Below are 15,032 nucleotides of genomic sequence, written 5' to 3'. Positions count from 1 at the left end.
ATTGCTCCACCTACTGCAGTGTAGACTCCTACTATATCTACCTCCCCATCCTCCTTAAAAAAGAAAAAAGAAAGGGAGGAGAAAAACCCCAAAGGGAGGAGGAGGGGAAAAAAAAGAAATGGAGGAAAAAAAAAAAGAAACACAGAAAACTTCACATCGCAGCCCACTCCTGCAGCTACTTCATATTGGTTCATGCATGTGAGCAGACAGTGCCTTGCTAATGCAAAATAGCTTCTACAGCTATGGGCATACTCTGCACACGTGTGAGTCCCTGACATTGACACAGCAACTTCTAGTTTCAATTACAGACACATTTCACAAGTTTACTGAATTAAGGGCCTTGCCTGGTAAACACACATATCAACAAAGGCAAAGTTTCTGCATTTAACATAAACCAGGTTAAAACGATCTTAATTTTTTGCCAGTACTCTAACTTTGTCTTTCTCTCCTTCCTGAAAAGGGTATTTTCTCTTACAGCCCAATATACACATATTTATAGAACACTCATTACAAAACTCAGTTTTGGTTTACAGAATAAAACCTTGGTGCCACTGAAGCCAGTAAAATAACTTTACCGTTCTGTCATTGCTCAGAGCATTATGCTCAACATAAGTAGCTTACAAGCTTCTTACCTGCCTCGAAAAGGCTGCCAAATCACAAGCCTCTTTCTCTGAGTCTCCCTTCAGCGTCTTAGAGTCTTCAGCCTCTGTACCAGTGCTTTCCCTGTCTTTTGCTATTTGAGGATCATTATTTTGAACATGTACTGCTTCTGTTGGCTCCTTTAGAACTTTCTCTTGACTTTTGCAAGGTAACTTCCCTTCTTTTCTGAGCTGTCCCCTCCTTTTGTAACCCCGGTAACTGCTCTGAATAATCACCACTGCCTTCTCTTTGTCTTCTGAACCTTGTTTTTCTGCCTCAACTTGCTGCTGTGAGCCTTTTAGTGACTCTTTTCTTATAATTCCTTTACACCTTGTAGGCATCACTGCTTCATGTTTCAGGTGGTTTCTTTCCATATCCCTGTCAGTCCTGGGCTGGGCCACAGCAGATTCTTGATTTTGCCCATCTGCACTGACTGTGTTTTGATTATCTTGTTCTTGCTGGAGACTAGGTTCAGCTGTGATTTTGACAGAAGATTTGCTGGACAAGTCTTCCAAAGAGGCCTGTTCTTCACCTTTACCGACAGTTTCTACTGTAGGGTTCTGCTTCACAGAAGCTCCCTCTCCTTCAGTAGATGTTTTCTGTTGCTTCTGTACATTCCTTGTATCACTATACCCAGAGCATTCGCTGTCAGTAACAGCATCAGCTTCATCTTGAGTCTCCTTGTTTGCTGCTTCTTCCAGTGTATCATTTTTTGCTGGCTGCAGTTGTGCTTCAAGGAATTCCACAGCAGATAATTCTTCCTCTGCTATTTTTTTGTGCTGTTCCTTTATTTTTTTACGGACTCTGTAGCCTCTGTAATGGCTCTGAACAATTATAGCTGCTTCTTCTTCTGTTTTAGAAAGGGCACTCTTCACTCCGCCTGGACTTCCCTCATTATCTTGAAGTTCTTCATCCTTTTCCTTTTCGCTAATGGATGCTGCATTTTCAGTTTGTTTCTTTCTAAGCGATTCCCTGAATGGAATAGAGTTTTGGGCAAAAATTATAGCTGAAGGAGATGAAGGACCATGACAACTTTACACCTACCTTTCATGGTGTTTGTGTACTGAATGGCAATTTGATACATTTCAACATGGGAAAGATTTAATGCCTATAGCTGTAATTAAAGATAGCAAACCAAGCTTTGTTTTCCTGGTGATTATTATTTCTTAAAGTGAAAAAGGACATCCCTGTTAAACTCTTCATGGAAAATTGCTAGTGGGACAATCTAGGCTGCATGAGGGCTGATAATATTTAAATTAATTCTCTACTCTTTTAACAAAAACATAAGGCAGAAACTTTTTAGCACCTCAAATATGTATAAATACACACAATCCTAAAGGTATTCATGAAAGAGAACTGCCTCAAGTCACACTAGGAATACAAAAAGAATGATCCTGGGTATAGATCCAGGTCAAATTTAAAAGACCTATTCCCTAAACTGTCTTTGTTACTATCAGTAAAACTTCAGTGCCAGGTGAAATCTGCCATGCTGTTGTTCCTTCCCTCTGAAAGCCTCTAGACTCCTTCACAGCTGTTTTACACCTCTCTGGACTAGCCTCCAACTACTTAAATGCTATCACTGAAAAAACGATGGTCATGAGCAAAGTGCTACTAGCTCCATTTCAGAGATTGGGACTACGACCACATTGCAGAGATATTTAGAATATGATTCACCTCACCTAACTTTTAGCAAGACATCTGGGTTCTTGCTGTCATCACCTGTGCTTAACTCAAACAGTGACTTAAGATGCGAAGAATGGTTCCTTGCAGATGCCTATTTCTCGCTCTTGTCTGAGATTTTTTATAATGAGCTAGCTCCAAAAAAAGACTCATCTACAGATTACATTAACACTACAGGTAAGCACAATATTGTTGATCTTTTCCCTAAATATGCCTTTATTCCCTGGGCTTAAAAATACACGAAAATTGGCTACTGACATTAAAAACCTCAACATAAATGTGCATTACCTTGGCATACGTATCTAGAATAATCCTAATCTGCTTCACTTTTATTTTACATCGCTGTTCTTCAGCAGTGTAGTTACTGAGAAGGGACACATTTCAGTGACATAGGAGATGATATATAGAAAGTAACACTACCTCCTCCTTTTGAAGGTCTTCCTCTCCTTATATCCCCTGTAGTGAGACTGAATTGTTATTGCTGCTTTGTTTCTTGTCTCAATTAGTTCTTTTCTCTTCTTCCTGAGTAAGTATCCTCTGGCAACTGATACAAATTGTAATACAAAACAACCTTAGGCAACAAGCAATGGGTGTCCCACACATTTCAGAGAGTCAAATGCTAACAGCATTAAACAAAAAATGATAAGGAAATACGGATTGGGGTGGTTATTATGATTACGTTTCATCTGAAATTATTCTGTCCCACAAAACTTTGTTGAGATTTCAGAAAGCTGTACCCAATCTACATGAGGATACAAACAAGCTCTTTCTTCATATTTTATTGGACTAAAGAAAATACAGGAAGATGCAGAATGAAGCAGAAGCATAATGCTATAGATGTGCCCCTAGAATACAGTGCTCTCAGCATCATGTACCTGCTTTGCCTGGTTCAGGCAATTGATTTGACTCAGTCTTTCATTTCCCTGTGAAACACCTGATTATCAGGCTATAGAGATTACCAGACTTTCTTCTAGCACAGGCTTGGAATTAGATGAACATTCAATAGATCAGAAAAAAAATGAAAATTTTATAGCTCAACAGTTACAGAAGACTTAGCTCATGCTCCTTTTGCGAAGACTCATTATTCAAAATGAAAAAGCTCAGCATGAAAGATGTGCTAAGCTCCACAGAAACTAGGTGCACTGTGGCAAGGGTACTCACTACTTGTGCTTTGTGGGAGGCACAAGTTCAAGGTCTGAACCAGGATGAATAAGGACTCAAATATGGGTCTTCCCTGAGACATACAGGTGCTGACTAGTCACTAGGGATTTGATGCTGTTGCCGGCACATAGGTATCTAGTGCCATGTGAAGTGCTCCAGGATAGCCAAGGCATCTACATGAAGCTGGCAGAATTAACAAGACAGATGGGACTTTCTGGAGAGAGAAAGTTAGGTATACCACATGAAATAAAGCTGGAGGCCAGGCAAGATAACCTAGGGCATCCCAAAAGACACTAGATACCAATATGGGGGCAAATAAGCTGAGCATTTGGTGGTTTTGAACAACACAAATCGAACTCTAGGCTCTACTGACTATAAGTGGAATTTAGACACCTAGGTCGCTTTTAGACATCTACACTGAAGTGTCTTAATCAGAAGACTGAATTGCATTCAGAATGTTGCTTCAAAAATTTGTGAACTTGCAGATAATTTCCTAATGGGAACTGGCACAGTCTCCACAGTGCTGTAATTTGGACAAGTCTGCAATTCCAGGGATTCAGAACAAATCCACTAATCCCTGGCAAAATAAAAAGAATGTAGTGTTTTGTCAAAATATTTCTGTTGAACTCTTAATTCCAAATGCAGTACCAAGACTATGGGGACAGAGGATTCGGGTGATATAAATACGCTGAGGAGATGGTATATATGGGAGCTCTTACTCCAACTCTGCTGAGTGCTTTGCAACACAGGGAAAGGTCAAGTTCACTTACGGATGGGCAGGGAGCCTAAGCAGTCTATTCTAACACATTCATATAATTTGGTGCTAGGTTTAATTTGCTTTAGCATTCCCTATTAATAATTTAGACCAACTTTAGCTCCACTAGATGCAGTGGTTCAGTGTAAGAAGCACTGTATAAGAGGGACATAAATTACATCTTGATAATTGGATAGGGTAAAGGAACCCAAATACTTATTGGAAGTGGTACATCTGGTTTTTACACTGTAGTCTGACAGAGCCTTAGAAAAGTGCAACTTGTAAGGCACTTGGAATATTTCTAGAGTTTCTTGGACTTCTGAGACAATTCTCATTCCATTTTCATAAATAAGTAACTCAACAGGAGTTATTTTGAAATAAATCAAGTTACATTGTCAATGGACATGCCAATATAAGCTAAGTCTGGTCTTTTTAGATTTATTCTGGTTCACTTTTGAAGTTTCCTGAGAACTTTGTTATGAGATAGTAGCTGTCTAAGCTTTGTTTTCAAACTGGAAGAGGAGTTTTATATTGCTTTAGAAGTAAGTGTGTGAAAAAAACCTGAGAGAGCTAAGTAAAAATGGACTTCCATTTTGTTCTGGCTTCTCGTGCACTGAAAAAAGTTGAAATGAAACTGCACACAGGACAGAGAAGGTGAACAAGAAGAAACATTGGGGAGATCAACAAACAGAGCAAAGTGGTAAATTCATACTTTTGCATTTGCTAAATATCCTAATATAATTGACAACTTTCAGATATGTAATTTTTTTTGGCGCATTACTGGATTTTATTCTGGTTTTAAATTGTTTTCTACACTGATGAAGTTCTACCAACTGCAGTGAAGTGCTCTTCAGTACACACTAACATTGGCTCCGTGCAATTAACACATGCATCTGACAATGATTAAAACCAGCGCTGGCATTGGTATATACTCATGATGGTAGTTTAAATCTAGAGGGCCTGGGTACTGGCAGCACTAGCTTATATTTGGGGTTGCCACCTTTGTAATTACTGAAAGTGCAGATTTGTGGCAGCTGTTTGCAGACCTGTGCCTCTTTAGTTGTACTGCTGCCGATTGAATTCAGAGCTGCCTAGACTACATCTGGCTCAGGGACAACTCTGCAGGGGTGGGGAGACAGAAATATAGGGAGGAAAAAAGGATGTCACATAGCATACATCTGGGGCGAAGGTGATCATTGCTGCAGAAGAGAAGGAATATTTTGCTAGGTTGTACTGAGTGATGGCAAAACAGAATTGGAGATGTGAGTGAAATTACAGGTTTGTAGTCTTCTCAAACATAACTGTTACTGACACGTAACAAAACATATTCCTAACAGAACAGCACACACACACGCATTATATGCAGACAGTGTCATATGGGGCTTCAACAATATCAGCTGTAATACTTAGACATATTGGACCAGGAGTGAAAAGGCTTGCTATGGCGTTTAACCAGCCCAATTCACAGCTGTGGGAAGTGCCTCTAAGCTGCTCTGAGGTACAGGTAACAGAATACATTGACTCATTTCAATCACTGTATATAGACATCTAATAGATAAATTACACCTCAGAATGTGTAAATGAGCATAGTCAATCAGTGTAGCTAGGTAATAGCAAAGAACCTGGATTAACATATTATTTATGGATAGCACATTAAAAGCTGCAAAAGCAAACAATTCTTACGTGCTTGAAGTCTAGTAATATATTCTTCCACTTTTTTATTACGTTTTGCGTTTGTGTATTCTTTACGAGCAACAAAACCCCTGTAAGCTGAAAAGAGATGTCAAAAATTAAATAATCCATTAGGTACACAAAAGACTGTAAGAATAAGAAAAGTCTGGAAGGAATTACAGAGCTCCATTAAAATATTCATAAATATTTTGCTGGCTTTATCTTTCAAAAAAAAGGGCAAACAAGCACAAGCACTGAATCTACATAAAAACTACATTTTCTGGGGAGTAAAGTTATTATGAATGAAATTAATACAAACCATAAGAGAATCAGAATGCAAAATAAGATGATGTTTGAAATGTATTAAAAATTTCAGTTGATGTCTCCATCAACAGTGTAATTGGTCATATCATCTAAGACGGTTAATAGATTTTATTTTCATTATTATGTTATACAACCTTGTCAGAGCACACCAGAATATTATTAATAACAGTATCATCTGTGCAATCATTTCCTTCCATTGTTAAAATTGCCTTTTGAATGTAACATTGATACACATAACTTCAGTAAAGAGATTGTCATAACCTGGTTGAAAGAAATTTTTTTTCGTAAGAACAGATATCAACAAGTATAAGATATTTTGTCAAATCTAACAGCAGGAAAACAGCAAAATCCACATCCACCATGCACATCCATCTATCAAGTGTACACATGCACTAGCTTTAAGCAAAATGTTAAATGTTTTAAAAAAGCTATTACCTGACTGTATTTTAATAGCACTTTGTTCCCTTTGTTCCTTTATCTTTTTGTATCTCCTTGAACCCAGCCACCCTCTGACACAAGCTTGAATCAAAATAATCATGTCAACTGTCTCCTTCCGCATTAAATTTAGCTGCTCCACGTGATAGTATTTGAGGAACACCTTAAAAAGAGTAGGCAGACAAGCAAAAATTTTAATTACCATCCCAGGCCCTGTATTCACTCAATCCATTTAGCATCAACAAGAATTCCAAGCTCGTTTCATATGATGAACAGACTCTTTAGCCGTAGTACCTAAAGGATCATTCTTGTTAAAGATACCATTTTGATTGTTTGGGGTGTTAGTTTACCTTATTCTCCCCGTCAACATCTTTTGCCAGTCCCTGCTTATTCCTGCTTTCATGGGAAGATGTTTTAAAGTCCCAGTGCAAAACTTCAGTTGGTAACTATAAATTGTTTTCAAAACTATGAGGCTGACAGTTTTGCTAACCAGGACAATGTTACATAAATGTGATCCAAATCTGGAACCTTCAACCTCTCTTCTTTCCAATTTTAAATCTAATGCATTGTTTATTTATTAAATTGCTTTTATCAAGCATGAAGCTCATATAACCCCTGAAGAATGGGTCCAGCACAAGGGATACAAAGACATGTTAGGATAAAATAAAATGTGTAGAAAGAGCTTGTGCAATTAAGACAATAATTATGCTTATTTTGCAGAATTCCCCCAATCTTTGATCACTCATTGGTAGAGATACAGGTTAACCCTAACGAAAGTGAGTGTAAGCTATAGATCTCACATCTCAAGATATGCTTCCTTTGGCTGAATGTTGTCCATTAGCCTCACTAAGCAGAGGGGAAATAAAGGTCGAGGGGGACGTAACTTTATGGCTTCTGTCCCACCTATCCAGGAAGATGTCTCAGAACAGTTGTTTCTTCTACACTGAGGTGATTTCAAATAGCTTAGGATCCATATCTCTCTCTATCCATATCCTTCCTGGGCACTTCTGTTACATTAGAAAACAGAGACTTGGTGCAGTACTTGTCTGACTGAGATCTGTCAACTGGAGGTGGGTGCGTGTGGCACACTGGGAAGACTAGTGAGCTAGAACCAAAAGCAAGAGTATGGGAACAGACCTGTGCTTCTCTTATAATAAAGTCTTCCCCCCACTTCATATATGGGATCATCCTGCTATCTCTCTCCCCAGTGCTCAGCAAAGTCTGCCACAGAGGTCTCAGGCTGGAAAGCCAAAACCTTTTCCTCTCCCTTTGTGAGTCCGATTGCTCCAGGGAAGAAGTATAACTTCTTTTCCTTAAGAAAGCTTGGACTAAGCTCACTGGGATCCTTACTACCACATTTTTGGAAAGAAAATGCAAGCAGTGTTGTTGTCACATACTGCTTTGCACTGTGGCCTCAGTAAAGCTGATCAGAATTTTTACACTTTACGCCAGATAGCAGGGAACAGTACCCAGCAAAGGGTACTTAAACCAATAGAGACCAAGAGCTACCCCAAACAAATCAGTGAGAAAGCAAATTGCTTAATAACTTAACAATGACATACTGCAATAATGCAGATAAAGTATATTAGAAAATTACTTTAGTTTTTCCAAGAACCCAGTTGTCAAGGTGGGCTTTTTCCAAGATGGCAGCACAGGTTTCCGGGCTGACTGGAGGATCATCATTTGTTTTGTAACAGATGAGGTAATACCTAAAGACAAATATATGACTCTTTATTCCATTAATAGTGAGCAGTAGATGCAAATACATTGAAACCATTCATTTAAATAATAAAAACAGTTGCATGAAACAAAACATAGCACTGAGAAAACCAAAACAGCATAGGAAAGAAATTGCTGTGATTTATATGCAGTACTGAGAAACTCAATCAAAAGTGGATGAATGACACATTGCACACCCTGGGGGGTTGTTTAACTCTATATCAACACCAGAGGGCTTTTTAGAAGTGTGCAACGAAGTAGAGTTGTGCACCAGTTCTTTGCTGCTCTGGCTCTCTGCATTCTGTAAAAGTGATTTCAGTGGCAAAATATTTTTAAAGCTTTTCTGCCTAAATTATCTTATTTCAAATCTAGAAACATCATGAAAATTTCATCTCTTATATCATGTGATAGACCATCTACCTTTGAGATAGTTAACATGATGTGAGATGCAGCTTGTTACCTCCTTAGATTCAGCTTTGCTCATCCTTTTGGGACAATACGTGCTGATGTTATGACATACCATATGTAAGTATTTAATCTGGCAAACTCATTACTCAGAATTAATTCTGACTAGAAAAGAGGTCAGGATCCTCATGCATAAAAATTACCCATAATGTACCAGCTCAGCTTCTTGGTAGAAAAGTTCTTGTGTGTTCCAGGACTTTCCAAAATGCTTGATAACAAAATGAACCATACCTATCTTGTTTTTTTCTAATTCAGGAAAATGACATGTATTATGTGTGCTTCCTGACAGTACATTCTGCCTTTTTCTTGTTATTCAGCCTTTATACACAAAACTTAGGTTGTACCAGCTTTAAATAACTGTAACAATTTCCTCATGGAATAATAAAGACACAATGTTGATTCCTGCATTATCACCAATTCCTATAGCTCCTTTTTTTTTTTTCTTCTTACTACACAATGAATTGGTTTATTTTTAGTCTAATAAAATAATTTTGCCATTATCCCTGTTCTACCTTTAACTCTCAACTATTGGAAAAAAAAAAGACATGGAGATAGACATTTAATAAAAATCCCTTTTTGATTGAGGGCCATATCCTCAATGTTGGAAATTGGCACAGCCTCACTGCAATCAGGGGCACGTTCTCTGGAGAGCTGCCTCACTATGTTCACTACTTTTCTGTCTTTTACCTGAACAGTAAAGTTTTTGATAAAAAGCAGTGACCAAAAGCCAGAGTATGTCTTGGTGTAGTGATAACTACCTTTTCCCATGCTGCACTCTTCCAAAACAGTAGCAGTCCCAGGATTACTCTTTCCAGAAACAGTACTGTAAAAACATCATTTTGTCCTTCCTCTCTCTGCTTGTGCACCTGCAGCACTCCGCTGCTAGCTCTTTGTTTCTAGTGCACTATTACTTTTAAGTGCTTCTGTCTGAATGGGTGTTACTTGCTTCTTCCCAGTTTTGATCTCCATTCCACACATCTCAGTTCTGACTGAGGCAAATACTCAGGGTCTTTACTTGTAAGAGAGAAGTATAGATCAAGTGCTCAGGATTATTTTTTTGGGGTGGAGGAAGAAAAGATAGTTAAAGGAATTATAAAATCATAGTGAGTTCATTACTCTTCTTCTTAACAAGTGACTAATATTTAAAGAAAACTATGCACTTAATGAACTTCACAGGCCTAGATTAGCAATACCAAATTATCATCCACCCTGCACAAGCAGATGCTGCACAGTGCTGAACATCAGGAGCTAGAGAATCTGTGGTGCTCCTTGGATGCTATTGCTCCAAATTCTGGGCTTTAATTTGAAGCATTACATTTCTAAACCTCAAGTCTTTGAAGAAAACTTGCAGATTATAAACACGGCAATTTTTACCCAAATGCGCAGAGCGCCTGAAACAATCATCTCGAGATGCATCATCTTCCCTTACCAATCCAAAACAGGTCACTAATCTTGTGCCTGAACTACTCTCTGTCATCCAGTCTGTAATCTTCTTTGTCACAGGAAATGTTTCTGTATTTTTTCTTTAAAGACCATGCCAAAGACACTGCTGATACTTAGCAAACACTGGGCAGCAATGATAGGAGAGAAAAAGGCTTCTTCACATCAATGTTACCGTTTTATGAAGTTAGCGAACAGTATGCGGTGTGAATAACCCTGTCTTCGAATTCTTGCTGTCTCCAGAATTCCAGTGTAACGCAGCTGAACCAGCACTTTTTCTTTATCAAACTTGTTTGCCTGTCGGTCGTTGTTTGGCTTGATGCACCTGACAAAATGAGGCTGGCCGACGACCATTTTGGATAACAAATCCATCAGAGAATACTGCAAGAAAGTAAAATGATACCTGCCATCAGCATGTTCATAAAACTTGTATGTAGGTCCATGTATAGCTGAAATTTTATTTCATGTGACCAGGATCATGTCCAAATCCATTTAGATTTCAGTAAGCTAATACTTTAATGGTAGAAGAAGTAAATGACCCAACAACAATTCTAGATTTGATAAGATCTCTAAGTTACTAGCATATATTACTTGAGAGAAACACTGATTCCAAATGGATGTACCAGATTCCACCCAGAACATTCTCACACACTGCCATAATGTCTAACATATGATAGAAACTCTCCTTACACTTATTTGCTTCTCTTGGAGCCTTGTTACGTAATCACAGCCCACTTTTTCTTTTTCCTGTTCCATATTTGAAGATACTTATTTACCCAGAGAGTAAACCATCTGTCTACAGATGGGAAGTGGAAGAGCAGCAAGCCAGTAAACACTGCCATCCCTTCATTAGACTGGAGGAAACTAAGCCCATCCCAAAAGAGGGACTGCTTAAATTGCTCTGATCTAGCATGTCTTGTTCATTGTATAAGCTAGTGGTGATACTATAGCTGCCCTGCCAAGAAGAAACTTTTGAGGAGGGCAAAACCAGAAGTACACAAAATCACAATTCCAAAGTTGCACTCTTCCCACCTCACCAGGGTACCAGGCTAGCAAAGGGGATGCAGTTTGTAGCTCCCCATGCCAACTGAGATGAATCTGGCTGTCAACAACCTTGACTGGTGTTTTGCAAAATTGCTTCATGGGAGGATCTTATTAAAACACAAATGAAGAGGCTCATTCCTCAAGATTCAACCTGACTCAACAGAAAGAGGCAGCTAGGAGGTAATGCAGTTCAGCAGTAGGCTGGATACATGAAACTAGTGTAGGACGTCAAAAGTCATATGTTTCCTACTAAAATGTGCAATTCCATTCTGGACAGACACTGCACCAGGCAGCAAAGTGCTTAATTAGCTTCATCACTAGTGTGTCCATTGAACACAAACAAGTAGGACACGCTAATGGATAATTTTTTTCCCCACTCAGTCTGACGTGGCAGATGCTTTTCTCAATCACTCATAGATTTCTGCATATAAGTAAACCAGTGGGGCTGAAGCTGAATCTTCCTTTAAGAGCATTAGCTAGCAGGATCTGAGCAAGGGTTTCCACTACAGAAAATAATAACAGAAAAGTGTAAATATAATTAACTTATTTGCAGCCTCTGATGCTAGATGTGCTGGTAATGCAGTGAATCACAGACATTAAGTTTGAATGACGTTTAATAATCTTTTCCACCTAGAACTTTAAAACACCCATACAGCTTTGGACCACCATGATACCTGGGCTGAAATTATCATTTGCAGTCCATAAAGCTGTGCAACTTTATTTACTGAACAGAGATCTTATTCCTTACTGTTCTCTGTCATAGATGTAAATGAACTCTCACGGGTCATGAACATCACCTCAGCCATCTTTATGTTTTTGCTGGGAGAGATAAATAAATAACAGTTGGATATTCAGAGCTGAGTCCAAGTGAACCAACTCTGTGCACCACTTTGGAGGAAAGAATGCTCTTCACAGCTATTTTCTGTCGCAGGACCAGCAGCACAGCCAGTGCTTGGGAAGGTCAAGAGCACTGCTGAGGAGTCACAGGGATGGACTCAGGACAGCTTCTGTGCAGTGACCATCAAGATCGTTCTCTGGAGCTCCTGCTTCAAATTAACTTTGCCCTCTTGCTTCTTAAACTCTTCAAGAAACACTATGCTACTAATGTCCAACCTCCCTTTATCTCCCTTGGTGGAAAAACAAGCAAGTGAAAGATTAATATTGATCATCAGGAAAGAAATGTGGCTGTATAATCAAGTACAATTAAAGATGAAACATCACTATCTCCTCTAGATATTTGTACTGCACAGACCACTGCACCATATATGCAGTCACAAACTCTAAATGGGTAACTGTTGACTCTAAGTCAACAGGTGCATTTCAAAAGGTGAAAGAATAAACATTCATTCTACTCTAGAAAAATTAATCAGAAGATCTGATATCTTACTCTAAAATAAGAAGCGACTGTCTGTGTTTTCATGCTGGTTGTCTCTCTTGGATGATGTCCGGTATCTCCTGCTTCATTCTATAAGGATGAAGAAAGAAAATGACACTTTTTTTTCTCTGTTGAGCCTGTAGTGTCCTTTCCAATGCTACAACAAAGCATCCCTCAGAGCACATCATTAATTAAAAAAAGTATTCTAAACAGGAAAAAGTTACAGCATGATCACTAGCACAAATCAGTTACACCAGTACATTACATTACTTTGCTACACAATACACAAACGTTCACACACAGAGAACAGTTTGATAAAGGAGCATCTAAATAACTGCCACAAATAACCTGACAATGTCTGAAGGCCTGTCTGTTACTTCATCATCACTGTTATTTTGGTAGTTCTCTAAGGAACTCGACTATACTCCATACCAATATTTTAATTTCTCTTTTTGCTACAATACAGCTAGGAATTTTTTTTTTCCCCTGAAGTTGTTATAAAACTACAACCACAAAGAAGGGAAATGTTAGGTTTTTACCTCACGGAAGGAATATGAATTGCACAACACAAAGATATCCAGCTAAACAGAAAAGAAAATAGGAGAGGGAGAAAAACCAAGGAAGGGGTTACTTGCTTACTTTTAGTACCAATAACAGTATTGCCTTTCTAGTTTAAATTAAAGTTCAATGCATAATCAGAAAATTAGTTTTCTTACCTTTGTATGACTGATTGATTTCCGGGGGGTCCACATTTGGTAACTGATTGTAGTTTTGCTTTTAGTGTGTGCCAGGTTACCTATGGGAAGATGAAAGAAAGCAACCTACCAAAATGCTTACATTTCATCTAAACTAAAAACTATGCTGAACCACCTTATTCACGCCCCCAGTGTAACCATATGATTATAAAGGGCGTTGACTTTTTCGGAGTATGTCCTCATTTCCCCTTTCACCCTTGAGATGGAACAAGCTCTGAAGAACTTGCATGAAGATGGAACATGGGCTGAATTTTCCTCCTTCAGCACTTACGTCACCTACTAGAGCAAAAAAATAAACAAACAGACTGCTGCAGAAGGTAAGAAAGATAGCTACATCTTAGAGCATCCATGTGGTTTTACCCTAAGGATGTTATTGTACTATACTAGTGCTAAGGCTACATATATATAAGTTAAAAAAAAAAAAAGTGCTAGCACCCTTCTCTGGCTCTGAGGGCAAGTGACATGGCATGACTCAAGTCTATACAGCTAAACTCTATCCTGCACTACTCTTTTAACCTCCTGGCAAAAATAAGGTGGTATCTTTCCACAGAGCTTGTTGGAAACTGTCGCTGGCCTGTGATTTCTCTTGAAGTATGCCTGGGTATTTCTCTGATACTGCTAGCTGTGATGGTCCGAAACTGTTCCAGGGAGGCATGCTAACAATTAATCAGAATGGACAATCCTGTCGGAGTGTTTCAGCTACTGTTCACTGGCCCTGTTTGGTTTACTAGCATCGACATAGTCTTAAGACTCTAACCTTGGTATTCTTAATCAAGTAATACCTTTATCATGATGAGTTGAAGGACTAGCTGCATTGGAGTGGTTTACACAGACACTGGTCTTCTAAAGAAATAATGAAAAGTCTGCTGAGCTTTCCATCATGTCACTCTATGTTGATAAACCCCAGTCATTGCTGCATGCTGCCATTGCTTCTGCTAATAAGATAAGACCTCTGGAATCTCACTCTCCACTGGGAGAGCCTGTAATCTCTCTGTGCTCAGCTACTATCAGTAAGAGATGGATAAGAGTTGGATAAACAGCTGCAAATATACAGCATGTCAAGCTAATGCATCATGTATTACATGATGATATCAAGTACTAAAACCTCCCTTGGGCTTAGCTGCATATCACAGGGTGGGAAGGAAAGAGAGAAGATTACTCACACCTAACTTTTAGCTATCTGAAAGTGATGTGTCTACATGATCCTTGCTGTATTCAGTGGAGAAAGGCACCTTCAGAGGAGATTTATCCCATCCTAAGAGAAACACCTGATATAAGCAAGATGGATTGGACTCTGGCTAAACCTCTATATTTCTACTGATTCTAGATGAATAACTTAGATCAAAAACCTAACTTTTCATTGGCCATAGCTGGATGGTTTGGGTCAGTTTTGAAAGGCTACACTCAGTGTTTCATAATATTTAACAAGAAGACTAAAACAGCCTTCAAAGTTATCTTGCAAAACATTACATAAGACTTGGGATCAGCTCTTTGGACCATTTGGGCCCTGACTTTGGCTCTACAGAAATTATGGTTTAGTATCTTAGCAGATATCAAAAAGTCAAAAAGT

At 38.7% G+C, this 15,032-nt stretch overlaps 1 protein-coding gene across 1 annotated transcript in view; it reads right to left on the bottom strand.

The window, feature by feature from the left end:
* LOC309402659 (myosin-IIIa-like) overlaps positions 1-15,032 on the bottom strand; it is a gene marked incomplete at both ends in the record, with an annotated part of 69,054 nt that overhangs the window by 16,674 nt on the left and 37,348 nt on the right. Inside the window, 6 exons of the mRNA XM_081996520.1 lie at positions 633-1,645; positions 5,918-6,004; positions 6,665-6,827; positions 8,262-8,373; positions 10,464-10,669; positions 13,424-13,503. Of these exons, the coding sequence (XP_081852646.1) occupies positions 633-1,645; positions 5,918-6,004; positions 6,665-6,827; positions 8,262-8,373; positions 10,464-10,669; positions 13,424-13,503 (1,661 nt within the window). The remainder of the gene's footprint in view (positions 1-632; positions 1,646-5,917; positions 6,005-6,664; positions 6,828-8,261; positions 8,374-10,463; positions 10,670-13,423; positions 13,504-15,032) is intronic.

The sequence above is a fragment of the Phaethon aethereus genome, assembly GCF_964289735.1.
Source record: "Phaethon aethereus genome assembly, chromosome: 2".
Classification (NCBI taxonomy): Eukaryota; Metazoa; Chordata; class Aves; order Phaethontiformes; family Phaethontidae; genus Phaethon; species Phaethon aethereus.
The sequence above is the reverse complement of the archived record's forward strand: the minus strand, read 5'-3'. Positions and strand labels throughout refer to the sequence as shown.